The sequence below is a fragment of the Dermacentor silvarum genome, chromosome 2 (assembly GCF_013339745.2).
Source record: "Dermacentor silvarum isolate Dsil-2018 chromosome 2, BIME_Dsil_1.4, whole genome shotgun sequence".
NCBI lineage: Eukaryota > Metazoa > Arthropoda > Arachnida > Ixodida > Ixodidae > Dermacentor > Dermacentor silvarum.
The window spans coordinates 174,288,940-174,309,703 of record NC_051155.1 but is presented as its reverse complement, the minus strand read 5'-3'; the positions used below and the strand labels follow the sequence as shown (position 1 = coordinate 174,309,703).

The 20,764-nt window shown below is 42.5% G+C and overlaps 3 protein-coding genes across 3 annotated transcripts in view; 2 read left to right on the top strand and 1 right to left on the bottom strand.

Moving 5' to 3' along the window:
* LOC119440572 (collagen alpha-1(VII) chain) overlaps positions 1 to 20,764 on the top strand; it is a 267,441-nt gene that overhangs the window by 52,722 nt on the left and 193,955 nt on the right. The gene's annotated exons all lie outside the window — the stretch shown is intronic.
* Positions 439 to 16,489, bottom strand: LOC119442156 (SPRY domain-containing protein 7-like). Its single transcript, XM_037706912.2, has 5 exons — positions 16,272 to 16,489; positions 15,115 to 15,231; positions 13,467 to 13,627; positions 10,434 to 10,536; positions 439 to 4,325 (listed from the first exon to the last, which is right to left on the bottom strand). The coding sequence occupies exons 1-5, from the start codon at positions 16,381 to 16,383 to the stop codon at positions 4,228 to 4,230; spliced, it is 591 nt and encodes a 196-aa protein (XP_037562840.1). The 5' UTR covers positions 16,384 to 16,489; the 3' UTR covers positions 439 to 4,227.
* On the top strand, positions 16,694 to 18,801 carry LOC119442157 (RING-box protein 2-like). Its single transcript, XM_037706913.2, has 3 exons — positions 16,694 to 16,850; positions 17,060 to 17,107; positions 18,428 to 18,801. The coding sequence occupies exons 1-3, from the start codon at positions 16,700 to 16,702 to the stop codon at positions 18,544 to 18,546; spliced, it is 318 nt and encodes a 105-aa protein (XP_037562841.1). The 5' UTR covers positions 16,694 to 16,699; the 3' UTR covers positions 18,547 to 18,801.

Here is a 20,764-nt window from a genome sequence, read left to right as displayed (position 1 = left end):
TTTGTTTGACAGCTTTAATGCATTTCTACGTTAGTTTTCTGCTTTGAACACAGAATGTACGTTTGATCCGGGGGCATGCAAGACTCACGCAAATACTGCCAAATTAATCAGCGCACCGGTGCGCTTTGGCATTTATTATGCGCCGTATAATTCGATCAATTTCGTCGCTCCTGTAAGGGTCGAATTAACGGAAGTCAACTTATTTGCCTTAACTTGCATGCAAACTCTTCTGTCTACCAGAAAATTTGGGCAATTGAAGTAATGCTGCTGATTATAAAATAAAATGGCAACTGGTTTTTCATGGGCTAAGTTAGCCGTACATGTCCATATCGTTGCTTCAAAACGACATGTGAGCAGCAGTGGAAAAATAAAATGCCTCCAGACAAAATGTTTTCAAGGTATGTTTTTCTATCATGAAATAGCAAAACGTAGGCCGTAAGAAAATTTATTGATACAATGAGACTAGCCCAAGTCCTGTAAATAAAATAGCTGACATGGTGAAAAATGTGTGAAGGACAATAGAAAATAGACAACACAGGCGCTTTCATTCTGTCCTAATGTTCCCACTTTTCTTTTTCACGACACTTTAGTAACTCTACAAGGCTGCTTTTCAGACGTCTCACAAAAAGTTCACATTGGCATTTGATTGATTGGATTTTGCATCCCAAAGCTAAACTTATGCTACAAGGGACACTATGGTTCAGGGCTGCAAATTAATTTTGTGGTGCTGCAGTTGCTTATGTAGGCCAAATTCTCATTACGAGGGCATTTTTGCCATTCCACCACCTTAAGTCAAACCCAAGTATCCTTAGCAGCAGAAATCGATACCTGCCAAACCAGCATGGTTCTACCCAACTGTCTAGGACAGGTGGGTAAAAAACATGGAACAAACTTAGCATGCTGAATAGAAGATGCCTTAGCCCGTCGGTGAGGTTACCAATTTTAACCACAAGAAAATCTCAGTGTGTTAATGTCTTTAATAACCAATAATTTCCAGCATTTCAACCTCCAAAACGATGTGATAGGAATGACAATTCTACGCATAAAACCAGCGCTAGTGCCTTCAGCTATATGCACAGGAAGCCTGAACTATTTACATGGCCATAAAAATGGGACAGGACATTGCACGGCTGCCAACAAGGGTGGCATTTTCAGGCAATCACTTTTGCAGATGCTTTCACTTTTGCAAGAGCAGCACTAGACACGTAGGCATCTATGAACAAATGTTCCTGGCATGCTGTCTTGGCATAGTGCCAGAACACATTGGCCTGTAGATGCCATATGCATCCAGCGCTAGTCTCGTGAAATCTTCCGAAAGTGAAAGTCTCTCCAAAAGTGATCATCCGAGAATACCGCCCCAGAATGACCATTTTGTTGCCTGGGAAAAAGCAGTTTCTTTAACAGTGCAATCACTTGGGCTCAAGGCTAATGCTATGATGCATGTTTGCATGCTTGCTTATTCTTACCTTGCTTTTAAAAAGACGGTGCTTAATTTTAGTTCGCTCAAATCTCTGAACAACCTCAGGCAGCCATATAGCAATGCTCTCTTGCCTGTACAAATGGGGCCGTACAAGATAAAAACCGTAGTGTCAATAAGGGAAACCCACACACTAAATGGTTCTTCCAGCTAGACCACAGACTCAATTGTGACCAAATTTGTGAATTTTGGACAGTACCATGCTTAGATTCAGTACACATTGGTTACTTCCAGAAGAAACAAGAGTTTTGTTGGCAGTGATGCTCGACAAGAATGTAGGTAGCATAGCCAAGTGTGACAAAGCTGTTGCAACTTCTGAGAAAGAGAGGATTTAATTTTTTGACCTGGCATCAACACAGATGCATGCACCTGTATTGTTTTCAGTGAAACAGCCAAGTCTTGCATCCAACTGCGGTTTATTAAACAAAATGCCCGATTTGAGCACAAGACAGTCCAGCAGATCAGCTGGAAGAACTGTTTATATAGCTAGTGTCCTTATCACAATATTGAGTATACAGTGAACATAAAAATGAGCGCCAGCTGGCATTTGGCATGACCCGCTCTAACAAAGCCTTTCCGAAAGCATTCTGCCCACAGCAAAGACGCAGAATGGCAAGTGTTCATGGAGAAGGCAGTCCCACTTGTGCATGTAAGTAATCATAACCACAAACGATGGCAGGCACATTCCATTCACAGTGCCAGTTTTGTCTTCAGCCAAGCATCTACTTTGGATACCTGGACACTGTTCACACTATATAAATTATAATTGAATTATGTTACAAGCAATGTACACAAAGGTTTGCTGAAACTGTACAAGCAATAGACCCTTTCCAATTGTTAGGTTCCTTCGCATTGCATTCTTGACAAGCTAATCATGGCTCTCATCATTGCTGAAACAAAAGACAAAGAAAAAATTGCATGTATTGCCACTTTCTGGCTGCAAATGTTGTCACAAAAGCCACATCACATTTGCTCTACCTCATAGAAAATAAAGTATGGTCTGCTGTTATGGGTCGAAATGGTGCATCACATTGATGACAGAATACAAAACATGACCACAGCCACTACAGTCAAACCTCGATATAACGAACCTCGATTTAACAAAAATCTCGATGTAACGAACTATTTTTATTTCCCCATTTTAGTTCTATTGAATTAACGAAACCTCAATATAACAAAGTTTTTCGATGCAAGTACAACTTCGTTATATCGAGGTTTGACTGTATCATGCGGGCCAGGTATAAGGCAGAGCTGGTGGAAGAGAATGCAGACCTGATAGCGGGATGCATAGAGCACATCCGCACTGAAAGAAAGCCTGATGAGCAATAGCTATTGCTGCACCACCAGATGCTAGCCAATTGTGAGGCCATTCTTATCAAACCATCACCAATGATTTTGCCACAAAGACCACTTCCCACGAGACCTGCAGACGATTGGCCGAGATGTGCCCAGCTCAGTGCTCAGCTCAGTGCTCAGCTCAGCAAGGGGAGTGCAAGAGGTTGGACGAGGTCAAAGTGAGCAACCTCAAGGTACCAGCAAGACCTTGAGAGTAGCATGTTGCATAAGCTGTAGCAAAACCAGGCACTCAAGAAATCCTTCCTGTGGGCAGACATGTTTGACAACAGGCTCATGCAAAAGTTACTGGCCTAAGGACAGATAAACGAGAACACACTGTCGTGAAGTCGATGTCAATGAAGCGAATCATCACTCGCCACAAGAATGCTGCACAACAAATGCGCACACCTAGAAGCAGGAACTTGAAGTAAGCAACACTGTAGCCAACTTTCAACTGGTAACATAACCAACAACCTGCCTTTTAAGCAACAAGTTATGGCATAAAAAGGAATGTCCCCTGCATGTTGCACAACACCGTCTCATTCCAACCTGTCTGGTGCTGTGACAAACACTTTCGGTGCTGGTCTTTGCTGACAGTCTTCCAAAAAGAGCAAGACGACAATGAGTGGTGGTCAGTTGAGAAAGGAGAAAAGTTCTGGAAGCTGGGACATGGTGACTAGCATGAATACCAACCTTTGTTTGTGCCCACATAATGTTCACTGTAACAGTATGTGCATATATCTTGCCAATTTAGAAATTCTGTTTTGCCATTAAGTTGACTAATTCCTTTACTTTTTAAAAAGCTGGTCCAACAATTAGGAAAAGGGTCTATTGTCTGGTGAAACCAGGATGCCCAAAACGGGGCCAACAGTCTCTGTACAAGCTAAAAGAATGTCCAATGCATACAAAAAGGTTTCTAAGCTCCCTCTGCACACCAAGCTCCTTACAGCATAGCTTGGTAGGCAGCACCCGACTTGAAACAAGCAAGCAGTACCAAAAAGAAGGCAACGTACAATAGCGGGGCTAAATTCTACGTTCTCACATTAAAGTTGTTCCACCTAATTATGCCTTTTTTTATCATGCATGACAATTCAAACAGCTTTCTTCATTTGCTGAACACCTAGCTTGCTTTTAAGGCTGTATCCATGCGATATCCATGCCTTTTACTAGCCCCCGTTTAAATTAATGCTAACAAAGCCAGCAAAGAAAAGAAAAACACTGCCAGCATGAACACATGACACGCTTTAGCAAGCATCAAAAAATAATCTGGGCTACAAAGTGACTTTGTGATGACAGCTCAGTGGCGGAGAACTTTGCACACTCAGGCATAGATGGCAACAGGCCCATTCCTCAGAGCAACACTACCACGAGTGTGCTACGATGTGCCAGTGACGGTCTGCACACAGATTAGTTTTTCACAGTAAGGACTGTTCCACCATAATTTGCTCAAAGCCCTGGGGTGGAGTGTGGAAGAAAGAAGAGAACACCGCATCCAAGATGGCTCCGTCGTCGACTAAGGGAAAAACATGAAAAGAGAAAATGTGGCAAATGTAATAATGGTTACAGGCTTTCAATGCAGCGTTTAACCCTTTCAGATGCGATGTACACAATTGTGTACACCAATGCAGTGCATCAACAGCAAAAACATTGATTCATGTAACAATATTTAAAATGTGTCCTGTACATCTTGAAACGCTTCTGATTGAAATAGTGCTGCAAATTTCAATTACACAGGCAAACTGTTTCATTAGAACAAGTATGAAGGCAGATGGTTGAGTCTTTTGCTTGGTGTGGGTAGAGTACTGCACGGGCCCGGGCCGGGCCGGGCCGTCTAGCGTTTGTTGGCGGGCTCGGGCCGGGCCCGGGCTTAAAGCTGCGTTAAAGCCTGGGCCCGGGCCGGGCTCGGGCTTGAGGCCGCGGGCCCGGGCCGGGCTCGGGCTTGAAGTCGCGGGCCCGGGCCAGACTCGGGCCCGCTCATTGATTCGAACACACGCGACCGTTATGCATTGCATGTTTCAATGTATTCTGTGCCAAGCTGAAGTGACACGTGCAAGATGACTTATCATCATCATCAGCCTATATTTATGTCCACTGCAGAACGAAGGCCTCTCCCTGCGATCTCCAATTAACCCTGTCTTGCGCTAGCCGATTCCAATAGACCGATCCCACCAGCCAGTTTCACGACGCCACCGCTGCCGCGGTGCATGCTGGTACTTGTAGTCATCCGGCCGCTCCAGCCGCCAGGAGTGCCTGTGCATTCTGTATCCGAACGATTTTTGGCAATTTTTATGGTTCGTGTAGAGCCATCGTGCGATGGGAGGACTGACCTGATGTGTGGCTGGTACAACAACCACACAAGGGACAAAGGCTTCGGATTCTATGTGTTTCCTAAAGAGCGAAAGCTTCGAGAGACGTGGATCCAACAGATTAATAGGTGGTACTGCTAATACACAGCGTGAGAATACGGGGACGAATAGCGGCCGTATTTCGATCGGGGCAAAATGCGAAAACACCCGTGTACTCAAATGTCCCGGAATTTATAGATTATTTGTCCATTATCGATTAGCTATTGATTGGCTATCGCAAGGTATTGGCCACGTATTTGGGCTAGGCCAAGAACTACCAAGTCATCCCCAGCATTTCCCGGAATTTATTGATTATTGATCGATTAGGTATTGATTGGCTATCGCAAATTATTGGCCACATATTTGGGCTAGGCTAAGCACTACCAAGTCATGCCCAGCATTTTCCGGAATTTATTGATTATTGATCAATTATCAATTAGATATTGATTGGCTATCGATTGGCTATCGTACGGTATTGGCCACGTATTTGGGCTAGGCTAAGCACTACCAAGTCATGTCCAGCATTTTCCGGAATTTATTGATTATCGATTGATTATCGATTCACTAGTGATTGGCTATCGCAAGGTATTGGCTACGTATTTGGGCTAGGCTAAGCACTACCAAGTCATACCCAGAATTTTCCGGAATTTATTGATTATTGATCAATTATCGATTAGCTATTGATTGGCTATCGATGACTTGGCGATGATTGGCTATCGGCGTTTTTATGCTAAAAACGCCGCCTAGCTTACTTAAGAACTTCTAAACTTCTAGATATCGCTGTTACCGAAGTCTGCAAGTCGTGCGCGAAACCCATGTAGGTAAGTAGGGAACGAAAGTTTTGGCGCCGCATTTCAAACCTGTCTCCAACAGGTATACAAATCCTATTATGTCCGTCGCTAAGCAAACATAACGTTGCAGTCACCGAGATGCACGTGCGCAAAAATAGTAACGGAATACGACCGCGTACATCAGCATGTACTACATACAAAGCTCGAAAATATACGATACTCAACGCGTTGTGAGCGGGTAACAACCGAAAGGAAAGAGCAACAGGCACTTTTCAACGTTCGCCTCGCATGCTGCAATTAACAGCCGATGTAATTTCTTTAAATACATGACGAATGTTTCTCGGTAGTGGAGTCGCAGATATGTCTGGGAAGCTCGTGCGCAGTACTCAACGAGCGCGGACTGCGATGGTGTGGTTGACTAGTTGACTACAACCAAGATGGTGGCAGTGCTACTACCGGAAAACCGGCGCATGCGCAGATCGGTCGGTGGGATCGGTCTATTTGCGCCTGCGAATTTCCTAACTTCATCACCCCACCTAGTTTTCTGCCGTCCTGGACTGCGCTTCCCTTCTCTTGGTATCAATTCTGTAGCTCTCATGGTCCATCGGTTATCCATCCTACGCATTACATGGCCTGCCAAGCTCCATTTTTTCCTCTTAATGTCAACTAGAATATCGGTTATCCGCGTTTGTTCTCAGATCCACACCGGTCTCTTGACTGTATATCTTATCAGATGACTATATCTTATCAAAGAAAATAGTAAAACAGATGAAGTTCTCATTTTTAACAGCAGAGGTGTTTCAGCCGGGTCTAATGTGTCCGCTGAATACAAAAATGTGGGCCAATCTTGGCAGCAGTGCAGAAAGGGTCCAAGCGCAATAGCACATACACCTGTGAACTAGCGAAGCTGAGCCTGGTTAAGTCTAGCTAAGAATTGTGGGGACTAATCAATATCTAGTCGATAACCGATCAATAATCAATAAATTCCCGAAAATGATGGGGATGACTTTAGCCTAGCCAAAATACGTGGCCAATACCTTACGATAGCCAATCGACAGCCAATCAATAGCTAATCGATAATTGATCAATAATCAATAAATTCGGATAAGTTGGTAGTGCTTAACCTATCCCAAATACGTGGCCAATATCTTGCAATAGACAATAGATAGCCAATCAATAGCTAATCGATAATCAATCAATAATAAATCAATTCCGGGAAATGCTGGGGATGACTTGGTAGTGCTTAGCCTAGCCCAGAAGCCAGGACTAGCTAGGTGCCCATCATCTCCGCTGTCTCTTTAGCATTGCGCCGCCAGTGCAAGCTTCGCTAATTTTTTTTTTCTTTTCCGCAAAAACGAACATTGTTTCCGCGTAAGGAAAAATAAATTATACAAAGAACCACTCCTGAAACCATTTCCATGTTACCGCTTTTGCGATCGCACTACTACCAGTTTTAATACCATGGCATTATTTTAGCGCTAAGGCCAGTTACTTTGGTGCTTCAATGCATAAAACAGCATTTTCCTCAAAAGGTTAACTGGAACGCCCATGCATTTCGTCAGACACTTTGAAAGTTAGTATATCGAAACTGGTTCAGTCCTGAGAATTCGTTCGAAGTGGATACGCCTTGCGAACTCAGCGGCTATAATTCGTAGATTGAAAGATGTGCCGTAACATAATTAATTAAAAAGTTAATTCGCGTAATTATGTTAAATATTCAATTAGGCCATCAATGTCAGAATTAGCTTAGAACTACATAAAACAATTAGCATCCTTAGAGCGTCGTCGCATTAATGCGAACACAAGAAATCCTGAGATATGGTCCATTCCATACTTCAGAACACTCTATAAGCTTCAGTCGTTAATACATTACCTACCATTCACTTTGAACAGATACAAAAATGGTGGTAATTTCAGTAAGAAAGAACTCAGCTGACACTTTGGTCGCTTGTAGTGTATCTGATGTGATTATTATTCTGCCTATGTGTATGGTTCTGAGTATATAATGTAAATCCTGTTTCGTTTTCTTAGCAAATGTTGATCTTGTAAAATTCAGTCTCATGCTATGTTGTATAGGTGGTGTTGCGTTGTTTTGTATAGCTAGTATTGTTATTGTAGTGTTATTTAAAATGCATTCTGTTAAAAGTTTTTCCAATTCTGTTAACTCGCCGTGATGCAAATATTCTTTGTCTTTCCGTTCATAGCTATTTCGTCTATGAGGAATTCCAGCGATAGCTGGAAATATATGTGAATTGTTGTTTGCTGTACTATTGCTGTACTAACTGCTTACTGTTTGCTGTACTATTGCCTTGCCTGGTCTTTTGGGTCACGTCAAGCTACATCATCATCATCAGCCTATTCATGTCCACTGCAGGACGAAGGCCTCTCCCTGTGATCTCCACTTACCCCTGTCTTCCGCTAGCTGTTTTCAACTTGCGCCTGCAAATTTCCTAACTTCATCATCCCATCTGGTTTTCTGCCGACCTCGACTGCGCTTTCCTTCTCTAGGTATCCATTCTGTAACCCTAATGGTTCACCGGTTATCCATCCTACGCATTACATGTCGTGCCCAGCTACATATGTCAAGCTACATATGTAGCTTTTAGTCCAAAATGACCGTCCAGCATGTAAACTGGACAATAAATTGATTTGATTCGATTGATTTCGTTGGACACTTTGAAAATTATTATCTCGAAACTGGTTTAGTCCTGAGAATTCGTTCCAGGTGGATATGCCTTGCGAACTCGGCGGCTATAATTCGTAGATTGAAAGATGTGCCATAAAATAATTATTTAAAACGTTAATTAGCATAATAATGTTAATTCTTCAATTAGGCGTTTTGATTTCTCGTGGAAATAATGGTCACTTCATCGAGTATTTTAGATCAAGGATTATAATTGTGCTATCTGCCACAGGCAATCTTTAAAAATTTGGTTCAGCTAGAAACGCCCTGTATTTGCATGCGAAATGACATCATAGAACTATATCGTACAAATCAAGGTAAGTGCATGCGCACCACCAGAAAAATAGTAGCACAGGCAATGGGCCGGATTACTGATGTTCCCGTGGGAGAAACAAAGATTTCGGCCTTTTATTGATTATATACTGCAGCTTATTAAACCTCTAGAAGGTGAGGCTGACAGATACGGCACAATCTGTAAGTAAAAAAAAAATAATTTTTTTTCTTAGAGGCCGGGCCTGGTCATGCACACGCGGGCCCTAGCTAAGCTTAGTAATGAACGCCCGGGCCCGGCCCGGGCTCAGTAACACGGGCCCGGGTCGGGCCCGGGCTTGGAACCACGGGCCCGGGCCGGGCCCGGGCTGGTCTCGGTCATGTACGCCCGGGACCGGGCCAGGCTCGGGCTTTGTATTACGGGCCCGGGCTGGGCTCGGGCCTCGTAAAGCGGGCCCCGGCCGGGCTCGGGCCGAAAAATCAGGCCCGTGCAGTGCTCTAGGTGTGGGTATGTCATTGTATGTAGCGGGTTCACTTTTTTCATTGTTTTTCACAATGTATTGCGCCAGCCATAATTTTCAAATGGCTGGATAGGTGTTTTTCAAGCCTGGTAGACATAAAATAGTTGATGTTCGCATATCTGATGTTCCTTTAGCGAGTTTTCACATGGAGTCCGCATTTTGTAAACTTGACAAAACTCACTAAAGAACTGAAAACCCTTAATCTATTCTGCAGCTGTAAGCATTTTATGATGCTGAAGATCTAAGAAATGCGATGAAAGTAAGTTGTCAATCAAGATAACTAATTGGTGTCCGAAAGGGTTAATGGAAATGGCTGCTAATGCCTTATTTACAAATAAACCAAGAGGGCCTTCTGCAATAAGTGTCTACAAGTCACGCATTATGGCGCACCCTCAAACTTACTGGAAAGTGAAAAAATAAAAAAATTTTACTCGTGCCCAACTAAATGCCTGTCATATACTCAGAATTGCAGGTAAGCATGACATGCTTCCTCCTTGATCACAAATAGGTTATGTACTGAACCAGCCTCATTTTCTTACGTTTGTTTAATCAGCCTCTCATGCTGTGGTTGTTAATCATTACCATTCTCAGTGCTACGATGGGCTGATGACCTAATTAAAGAGTGCTAGTTTTGGGATTCTGAAGACACAGGTTCTGTTTGTGGTGATGCAGTATTTTATTTCAATTATCACCTGACTATCAGGCCAGGCTGTGTGTTTGGTTCCTGGCACAACCAGTAGGTGCAGAACTGTTGTGGCAGCCTTAAAATTATTTTGACAGGCAACCTAGTTTTTTTGTTTGCTCTTTTTACATGGTTACTACTATGATGGTGTCGGCACCTGTTTCAGTAATTTTAAGATGGCAATATGATCAGTCTTGCATCATTTTTGGTACACCAAGTCTCCAGCACCTTTTATCAAAAGCGTAATACTCAATCCACCTTCACTTGAGGTTTTCCCTTAGAGTCCTTCTAAAACTGTCTTTTGAATCTTGCACTACTTTGCTACTTACCATAAAGAACAGGAAAAACTTCTCCTTTGACACCTGTCACAGGGATATGTAAATCTGTTCCATTCAGGTAAAAGTTCAGCTCCAGGTGGTCATACGTGATGCCCTAAAAAAAGAGCAAGATAAGTGAGTGGAAATTAGCAGGATACCTTCGCAGAGATAACAGTTGCAGCAAAACTATCTAGACGTAATATAGATTAGTGGTTGCTCATACAGTTGGCCTCTATGCAACAAGGCTTGATTCTAATTTTCTATAAATCAATCCTGTTCAACAAAACCAATAGATGCCCATGCTTTCTTATGGAGAAAACTTGAAGCCCAAATCACTTGAAGCCACTTGAAGCACTTGAAGCCACTGAATCACTTGAAGCCCAAAATGGATGTCACTGGCAGCTGGTACATACATCACTAACTACGGTAAAATTACTGATAATTGTCAAATAAGTGTGCATACACTGCCAAAATGCCAGTGATCACATCTCTTACAATGAGTGTGGTATTGCACATGCTGTCATACGATTGTCTACTTGTAAGCACTGGTTGAATCCTTGCATGCTGATCTTCAGATGCTTTCGTGCATCAGTAACACAAAAGAGTATGTAGAATATTGCCACACATTGTTTTCCATGCCTATTCTTGCTCTTCTTGGCTTTTGTATGTTACCAGTCTTACAACACTCTCAATTCCTGGTGAAACATGCTTGCAGTCTCAGGCCATTAATATGTGACAAATCTTGTAGTACTTAGTGCAATTAGACCATTGTTATCAGACAGAACCGAAGCACACAGCACATTCTTGAATTGTGAAGGGCACTAGAATTTAAAATGAAGCTTTATATTTAAGAGGCAAGTGTTACTCTTTTTTTTTTTTTTCCCAATCGTCAGTGCTGTTGGCACCACAGGAGATGCTATTGAGTCGTGCCTTTTCTTTGTAGAGAAGAGTTCACACAGTGAAGTTGTCCTTGAAGATCTACATCACTTGCCTGTGTACCTGCACTTGTCACTGCCACATAACAGTATGTATGCCAAGAGGAATTGTGCTATAAACAGACTGACATGAACAGGACTAATTTTGCCTGCACCACACCATTCATTACCAGGCCTTCTAGAAGACAGCAGCTATGCTGACAAGAGGTCCAGCAGGCATGACTGACTGTGATTAAGCACAACTACAAGATCACACAAGACTAAAATGCTGACCAGGCTACACAGTGTGTCTTGCGAGAGATTATTTACAAAGTGTGTGCTTGCTTACACGGGTATAAAACCATAGCAGGCTTGCAATAAATTCTTAGTCCGATGCAACCATTGAATGTGTTCATTTCAAACTATGGATAGCATGAACCAGATTTGTGTATGTCCCTTCAAGGTTAAATGAATAAAAGCTGTACATGACAAGTAAAAAAGACTGTACAATAAAAGACTGTACATGACAAGTAAAACAATATCAGAAACGAGATAATGTCTCACTATCACACCTTAGAAAACAGGGCAGCACGAGGCTGAAACAAAGCTGTGAACAACGAACTTTCCAGATATGAAATGGGGAACCGATCACTTTCAGTGAGCACATATGCTGCAATGACAGCATAATGAGACATTTGCACCTGAAAGCACTCGGTGGCCTGAATACAGAAGGCTTCCGATGATGTTCCCAGAAAAATGCCATTTCAGAACACTTAGGACAATGAATTTGAAAACTAAACTTTCTAGTTTTTAATATGGACTGTCTAGTCAATTGCAAATCCATCAATAACAGCAAGGACACAAGCCCTTTACTGAATTAAAATGTAAACTTTATCACTTTTTAAATATGTGCCTAATATTTGCTAGGGCAATGAAACCTTTTAGAGAAAACAAGGTTCAGAGCCAAAATCCTCTATCACGCTTGCCAATCAACCTCTGCTTTCATGACAAACTTCAAGTCACAAGTAACACATCATTTCAGTAAAAAGTCTGCGATGGACGAGGGAAAAAAAGAATTTCAAACGTCGCAGCTGTTTATGAGGGAAAGCCAGGTTCCATGACTGAATTGTAGCACAACATGCATTGTGCTTTCTAAAGTTATGTCCAATTTTCACCTTTACCTATTGCAAAATGTCGACTTTTTTTCTTGCATGTCATTTACAGGACTGATGGACATGTTCTTCATGCTAATTGTCTCTGCATTACCCATGAATGGAGGTCATCATGTAGGCAATGAAATGTAGGCCACAGTCCCTGATGCTCATTTAAAACATGCATACCTCCTCCACACTATGACACCTGCCATGCTGACTCAATGGCTACAACTTTTTGTTTTTGCAATCAAAAGATTGCAGGTCGAAAACTTGGCTATGGTAGCAGCATTGTATGATGGGCCGGAAAACAAAACAGCTCATGCACATAAATTTAGGTGCACATTAAAGAACACCAGGTGGTCAAATCAATGTGTGCCCCCCCCCCACCATGGACCCTCTCATAGCCCAGGTGTTGCTTTGGAATGTAAAATCTAAAAGTGTTAATCCACACAATAATATTACAATGATATGGTGCCTATGAAAGCCTATTACTGCCTACGGATTACCAAGCAGTTCTGCAAAAAGCTATGCCCTCTGATGTGTCTGCAATATCTTCCTGCGCTACCCTTATCATAGATTTCTGTGATAAATGTGCAATGTCTTCTCTTGACATGGCAAAACAAAAGACGATGATAGAGAAAAAAAGCTCTGTGTGCAGCAGATTACTGCAGCCAGCAACTGAAGCTATATCAGCAGAAGGAACAACAGATACAGAATCAAGTAGAAGTGCCAATCTTTTTCTGTCAGTACAGCAGCAGTGCACAAGTGACATTGCAAGCGTTATTGTTTATATATATGAAGGAGGTCCGGATATTTATGCAAGCAAGTGTTTTGTGCACAGCTATGCAAACAAAAACTGGTCAGCAAATCCACAGTCAAACAGTGATTCTTTAGCACAGAGCAGTTACAAATAGCAAACAATAAGATGTGAATATTTTTATCTGCATACTGCATAAAGGGCAGACAATGGGCCTTACTATGACGTCACCTTCTTGTACTGTCTGCTGGAGCTTGTGGAGCACTTCTTTGTTACACACCACAGTGCCCTCACTAGTGAGGACACAGCTCTCCAGATCTTGTCCAAGTGGCACCCTGTTCAGGTCTGTTTTTTGCGTGGCCACTCCCACACCCCACAGGCCTGAAATCCGAGGTATTAGAAAAAGAAAGAAAGATGTGATGCTAAGGCTGCACCAAAGCTACCTTACAAAAGCTTTAAGCACAACATTTGACAATTGAACAGCATGGCAGTACGTAATAAAATGTGGTGAAAAAAAAAAAAAGTAAAAGGTAAAAAAAGAAAGTAAAAAGAAGGCAAGAGGACGTGCCAGTACATTAACCAGCCAAACCATGCATTCTTCTCAGCATAGAACTAGTAAATGCAAAACAATAATAAATACTGTCCCAATAACATAATCATTGTATGTGTAGTTTCTATACAGTTAAAACTCGAGTTAATGAAACCCGATTTTATGAAGTTCCCGATCTAACAAAGAAATTTCCATTCCCCGGCAGGTACCCATAGGGTTCAATGTTGTCATCGACCCGAATCAATGGAACTAATTTGGCCACCAAACCCGACTTAATGAAGTTTTTCCTTAAATAAATTAGTAAAAAAAGTTTATTTCTTTCTAATTTTGACACAGACGGGTTTTTCTCTGTCGAGTTAAAACATCATGGTGCCCTAGTCACGGCCCTAGCTTTATTTTTACGAGGCTGCACGCCACACCCGGAAGACCCCGAAGCTCCTGTGCCCACTCCAAGCGAGGTGATGGACGCCGTCGATCTCTTGAGGTGGTTTGCTGGGAACCGAGAATGCATTGAAAGCGCTTGGGGGCTATGAGAAGTGTGTATGCCCACTGCTGGTGAAGCGCACGCAGGCGAAAATCACATTTTTTTCACTGCTAAATACTAAATTCGCAGTTCTCTCCAGAACAATGTGTGCTGTTTTTTCTTTAGGTTTTACGCAGAAGCAATTTGGGGCCACCCTCGCGGACTTTTCAGACGCAGAGGCGTGGGTTTGCGGCAAATACAATGCCGCGGTAGCTTTTGGGTGTCGCCATGTTGCAACTCTAGATTTCAAAGCACCAAACAATCCCTTTGTCAATTTACGAACTTCCCTATTTAACAAAATAATTCGAGCGTGGTCATCACTTTGTTAAATCGAGTTTCAACTCAACATTGAACCACTAATACTTTCAAATTAAATACTGAAATCTCAGTAAAGGAGTGTTGTTTACTATCTCACTGCTTCAGAATGCTACCACTATGGCCAGCAATTTAACCAGTGACCTCGTCGCACATCACACCGGGGACATCAACATTTATGGCAACATGCTGATACGCTTACCAGTTATCTTTCATTGTTTGCATACCTATAAATTAGTCACAAACACATCACAAACATCTTGGCATGCAGTACACATCCTCTAAACAGCTTCACAACCTCATCTTAGTATAGCAGCATGCTTGTTCTCACCAGCGAAGCATCCACTAGAGGGAGGGTGCAACTCACTGATGTGAAATCTACTAAATGTGAAACACAAAATAATCCCGCATGTGTAGCATCAGTGAGTCCATTAAGTGACAAAAAAATTCAAGGTTACAGACAAGAGCACTGTTTCTCACCTGCCTGTTGTACCTTGACTTCAAAATAGGACTTGTTTTGAACTAGAGGGGCATTAGCTAGTGCTGCACCACTTCCGCAGATCCTTTGTCCATTCTTTACGATTACGACATCCTGGCCTGCAAAAGATTGCATGTCCTAATCAGCCACACCTGGCATGCCTCAGACAAATCAGATGCATTAAACACCACAAACACTTAACTTGTGCAGATAACACTGAGCCCGTTCAGAAGTTTTAGAGCACCTGCTTGTGTGCTCAGGCAAAGCTTTTGGCAGCAGTTTTGCCACCTACTTTCGTAGTATTTGTACACGACCCGATGAAAGCATTTTCATATTAACCCATTACAGTGAAATGGTGTGAGAAAGATCAACCAGCCAATGTAGTTTTTGTATGGCAGTTGTCCTCACAAATTGTGGTTCCAATGAACACAACTATAAATGTGGTCCAGGAGCCAAGCTGACTTACATGGCAAGTGCAACCTCATATTTGGTCGCTGTCGGGTCAATTGCTTGAAGCAGCTGAAATTTGCATTTCTGCTCAATTTCACCACTCATAGACAGCTAAAACGAGATATCCAAAAGAAAGTAATACTGATTTCACATTTGGTCTGCCTAATTGTAGCAATTGCCAGTCCTTCGCTGTATCCTTTTAGCAAGGATGCTGGCAAACAATCACGAGAAAGAAACAGCAGAGCCGTTCAAGAAATCTCACAGTACCTTCGATTTAATTTTTTTCAAGGCACCACCTCGTACTTACGTTACAGGTCTCTACGCGCAGTGAAATCTAGGAGGTGCGCAGTGCTGCGCCTGAAATTCGGTGTTTGTGAACGCCGGCGACATGCACCTCGCGCGGTAACTGTCTTCGTATGTAAAAGTTCACGACTGGCACACGACAAGTGCAGGGGTGGCAGAGGCACAACTGATCGTCTGTCTTGATTGCAGGACTCTGCACATAAATATTACATGCCGGAGTTTACTGGCACGTTGACGTGCAATACAGCCCGCACAAAGATCGCCCACCGAGGAAGCTGCCGAGGAGGAGGCGGAAGGCAGAGAAACTAAATACATACATACAGAACATGAACGGTTATGATCTTCCACACAGACCACCGCACACATTTCAAAGAATCTGCAAATAGTGTTTTCCAAACATTTATACCCATATGAAGCATGTCCAGAACCACCGTAGGTAGGCGGTTTCCCTGGGAACTGCTGGCGCTGAAACCGCCGGCGTTGAAACACCGGCGGATACAACCGAAACAAGTTGCCATCTGAAATGACACTTGGTGCTTCGTCCCTGTTTTACGATGGCACACAGCCCACACAGGAACAACACAGTAGGCGGCTAGCTGCAGCAATGGATAAAACACAAGACCTAAACCGACATAGAACGTAAAGTAAGCAAAGGCGCTGTTGAGTAAATTTTAAAGTTCGTGTAAGTAACAAATGGCTTAAATTATTGCAGTTTTATTAAGTGCTTGTTTTTTTTAATTTTAGCTTTACCAGATTAAAGATACACTTAACTTTTAGTCCCGAACACACATGCGCAACTGACACTGCATCGCGGCAGAGAGTTGGCTTTTAAAAATGGCAGACGAAGATGACATCGACAAGGATGGAGATAATAACGGGCAAAAACCGGATAAAATGTTCGTTCTCAAAAAATGGAACGCCGTGGCTATGTGGAGCTGGGACGTAGAATGTGACACTTGCGCCATATGTCGCGTTCAAGTCATGGGTAAGTTTCTTGGCGCTGTTTCTCGGCTGATGCTTGATGTATCTCGCTTTGTTGCACCGTCACTCGGGATGTTTTGATAGCTGCTGTCGGTTGTCTCGTGCTTACAGCGCGCCGCTGTTGGTTCATAGTGAAAAAGTGGCGTTTCAATTACTTCCTTTGTTTACCGAGCAATCCTTTTTTTGTAGCTAATTTTTTTTTTTCGTCTTTAGATGCCTGTTTGCGATGTCAACACGAAAACAAGCAGGACGATTGTGTCGGTAAGCAAACAGTTATCGCTTCATTGCCTTCACCGCTGTGCATTTTGTCGGGCGGGACATAATAAAAGTAGCTGTGTGTCTCAAAATGATACCTCTAGCGTGTGTAGCTGCTTGAGCTTGGCATTCGCGGCATTTTCTTTCCCAAGACAGTGAGCGTAAAAATTGGAGAGCCATATCTCGCACGTCACATCCACTACTTGCATCTTTGGTTTGCACGGGTAATTGTATATATTGCTGCAGTCAGCGAAATGCAACCAATTAACTATTTGCTTTCACCGACAAAGGGAAAGCCGATTCACGTTACGACGAAGCGAGTGGACAACGAAATTATTCGATGTAACCACTGTTTCGCACTGCTTTGCTTAGCTGACTGCTATTCTTTTGGGCACCCAGTACTCAGTGACTGTTCGCAGTCTGGCAGGCTATTACGATGTGCTTGTTGTATTTGTGAGCATGACTTGAATATGCTCAAAAAATCTTAAGTTCGTCAATGTTACACAAGTGGTCACACAAGTGAAAGCATCTTCAAGGATGCCTTCACTTGTGGGCGGCACATCGCCCAGGACAACGCTTCACGGGAGTGACGGGCATCCCACTACTTGAGGATTCGGTAACATGAAATTAATGCTGATGAGTGCGCCAGCACTGGTGTCGCATCTGCCTTGCTGTACTTTAATTAGCCATTCAAAGCACACTGAAGATTACACCACTCTGTAGATGCCATACAAATTTGGACATCATTGTTTGCAAGAAAATATAAGATTTTATCAATGATGCAATATTGAGTGCATTGACCCCCTTATGCACTTGCAGGGCTGCGATATTGTAGTGATGCCTTTTCCCAGTGCCTTTTGGTACTTTTGGCATTTGTGAGTAATCAAAACGACGCTCCTCCCATCGCCTAACAAACATGAAAACTGCCAACAGCCATTGGGGAAAAGGCATCACTACAAGATCATGGTCCAGTTTTGCTTTTCTCATTCTCATAGATTTGCACCATCCCGTGTACTTAGATTTAGGTGCACGTTAAATAACCCCAGGTGGTCCAAATTTCCGGAGTCCCCCACTACGGCGTGCCTCATAATCAGAACTGGTTTTGGCACGTAAAACCCCATAAATTATTATTAGATTTGCACCATCTACAGTGCACACTTTCTTCAGGGCTTCTTGGCAAATTGCAGTGTGCGAGAACTGCTGGATGCTTGGCGCCTCTGATAATTTGGATCATGCACTTGTCTTCATTTAAGGCTGTTCAAATTCTAATTGGCACATGCTTACAGACGTCTAAGTAAACAAATGCATTTTTTTTTTCTTTTACAGTGGTGTGGGGTGAGTGTAACCACTCTTTCCACAATTGCTGCATGTCCCTGTGGGTCAAGAAGAACAACCGGTGTCCTCTGTGCCAGCAAGATTGGATTGTGCAGCGCATTGGAAAGTGATTGTGAATCGTCGCTTATAGTCTTCATGTGTGTGTGTACAGTTATTTGTATATGAGTGTGTGCGTGTGAGTAATACACAAGGCATCCAAGTCACCAGCTGCCCTGTGACGGCCAGTAAACCTGATACCACAAGGGAACTGCGGAATGTGATGCCAAGAAGAAATGATTTCAGTGTGTGTTGATGCCTTTACACATCTTTGTGAATGTCCGAAGTAAAACAGAATTGTTTTGATGTCTACAATTGTTGTTAAATTAGGCATGTAGTCTCTTCAATTTTCTTTTCCTTTTTTTTTTCTTGGCGATATTCTTTCTTCAATAAGCTTACACTAAACACCTTTAGCAATTATTGCATGTAAAGGAGGATGCAACAAAGAAATGCGGCCTCTCAATAAATTGTTTCTTTTCAAATGTATTGAGAGTAGCGATACAAAACTATTGATAATATTATCAATAGTTTTGTCATTATAGAACTATTGAACTATTATAAAACATATGGTACCATCGATAGCGAACTATCAATAATGTAAAATCACGTGACGTACCGCACTTAAACGCTGCAGCATGAACTAGGCGATGTTTCCCTTTCCAAACTGCGTGAACTTAGCGTTACTGATGGTCAGTTATCACAAAATTTAATTGTAAAACTATCGCAATAATATCGATAGTAGTATACTATCGATAGTGTCAGTGGCAAAATATTGTAATACTATTAATAGTAGTACTATCAATAGTCCTTTTTACGATTGTTTAAAAAACTATCGATGGTCATTTTACCAATAGTTTTGCTTCACTAATTGAGAGCCGTTGCACTTCTATACAAATTAAGATCTTGCATGTGTCATTAATGTGATAGGTGCTTTCTTTTTTACTTGCAGAGCCTCCTGCAAAACTGAAACAGATGGGTTTAGATTGCAGGATACCAGGCAACAATCCCGAGTCAAATGTTGGCACATTATTTTCACTTTGGCTGCCAGCTGCAGGTGTATGTAGTCACATCTCCAAGAATGTTGAATACTACTTGTTTTACTGCAAGGTCACGGTATGATGTGGAGGGAAGGCCCAAGTTCATGGGAACAGGTCAGCTCATAGCTTCAGTAGAGTGTAAAGTGACATGCGGGCAGCTTCGTAAACATACTGTGTGTGTGGAACACACTTCTGTCCTGCTCCCTTCTTCTGTCTTAAATGCACTAGAAATAGCCACTAATGTCTCTGCTGCACCGTTTACGACAGCACCGGGCACATTGCTGTGAAGGCAAATACACTTGCTGAAAACCACTGGCTTATCTGTTCTCACTGTGAAGAAGCTCATGTTGAGTGTTTGAAGATCTCACTTATTGACTAGAAGTCCATTATTCCACCAAACATATAGGAATTTTTCTTTCTTTTTTTCAAGACAAGCAGAGTTAAGCACAATAGCGCATGACTTGCTAGAGGCATTGCAGGCTTGTAGTTATGCTGCCTGTGCTGTGCATATATTGTCAATGACATCCACATCTGCCATGGAATATTTTCAAGCCACGCAGTTGACTTGTTTCTGCTAAGTTTAGTCCTCACTGTAGTTAGTCTGAAGTCGGTGATCAGCAAACAAAGTGAAAGTGATCACCAGACAAGGGGCACTATAATGTAAAGCTTTCAAACTATCTCTATTCCATGTCTGCTGTTAGCCGACTACGATTGGTAAAAAAATTTTAGGCCACGCCTACTTCACCTGTCTGTCATGTGACATCACGAAAACTGCGAGAACTGCCCATCTGATATGATGTGTACACACTGATAATGTATGATTAGGTCGAACAAAAGAAGAAAAAGTTATTTCCGATTCTACGCATTTTTCGCCAGTAGCCCTCCACTATTGGTTAAAATTGTTCGAGCTGCACCCACTTCGCCTGTCTGTTACGCAACCTTACGACGAACTCGCCATGTCAAAGTGACATGACTACAATTGCTGCCGAACAGAAGTGAAAATTTTTTCGGAATAACCAGAGACTGCCGCGTTCCGAAAGGCATAGAAGATGGCTACCTGCCGATCACTGTGGCACTGGCTGCTCGGAGCTGCCAGCAAGGATGAATTTCTTTGCATATAAATACAAATTTTTACGTGGATGTATAATGCTGTCGTGCCTTTACGGCACCTATACGACATTGCCCTGTCAACTCCTCTTCCCTGAGAGCCCGTTTTAACAGCATTTTTAACTCTGTTGCAAGCCGCCACGATTTT

Coding starts and splice junctions, on each gene's coding strand:
- LOC119442156 (XM_037706912.2), bottom strand. CDS start 16,383: ATGGCAACTTGTTTCGGTTGTATCCGCCGGTGTTTCAACGCCGGCGGT. Junction 13,628..15,114: donor AGTCAAGGTACAACAGGCAG/GTGAGAAACAGT, acceptor CTCGGATTTCAG/GCCTGTGGGGTGTGGGAGTG. Junction 10,537..13,466: donor TACAAGAAGGTGACGTCATA/GTAAGGCCCATT, acceptor CTCTTTTTTTAG/GGCATCACGTATGACCACCT.
- LOC119442157 (XM_037706913.2), top strand. CDS start 16,700: ATGGCAGACGAAGATGACATCGACAAGGATGGAGATAATAACGGGCAA. Junction 16,851..17,059: donor ATGTCGCGTTCAAGTCATGG/GTAAGTTTCTTG, acceptor TTTCGTCTTTAG/ATGCCTGTTTGCGATGTCAA. Junction 17,108..18,427: donor CAAGCAGGACGATTGTGTCG/GTAAGCAAACAG, acceptor TTTCTTTTACAG/TGGTGTGGGGTGAGTGTAAC.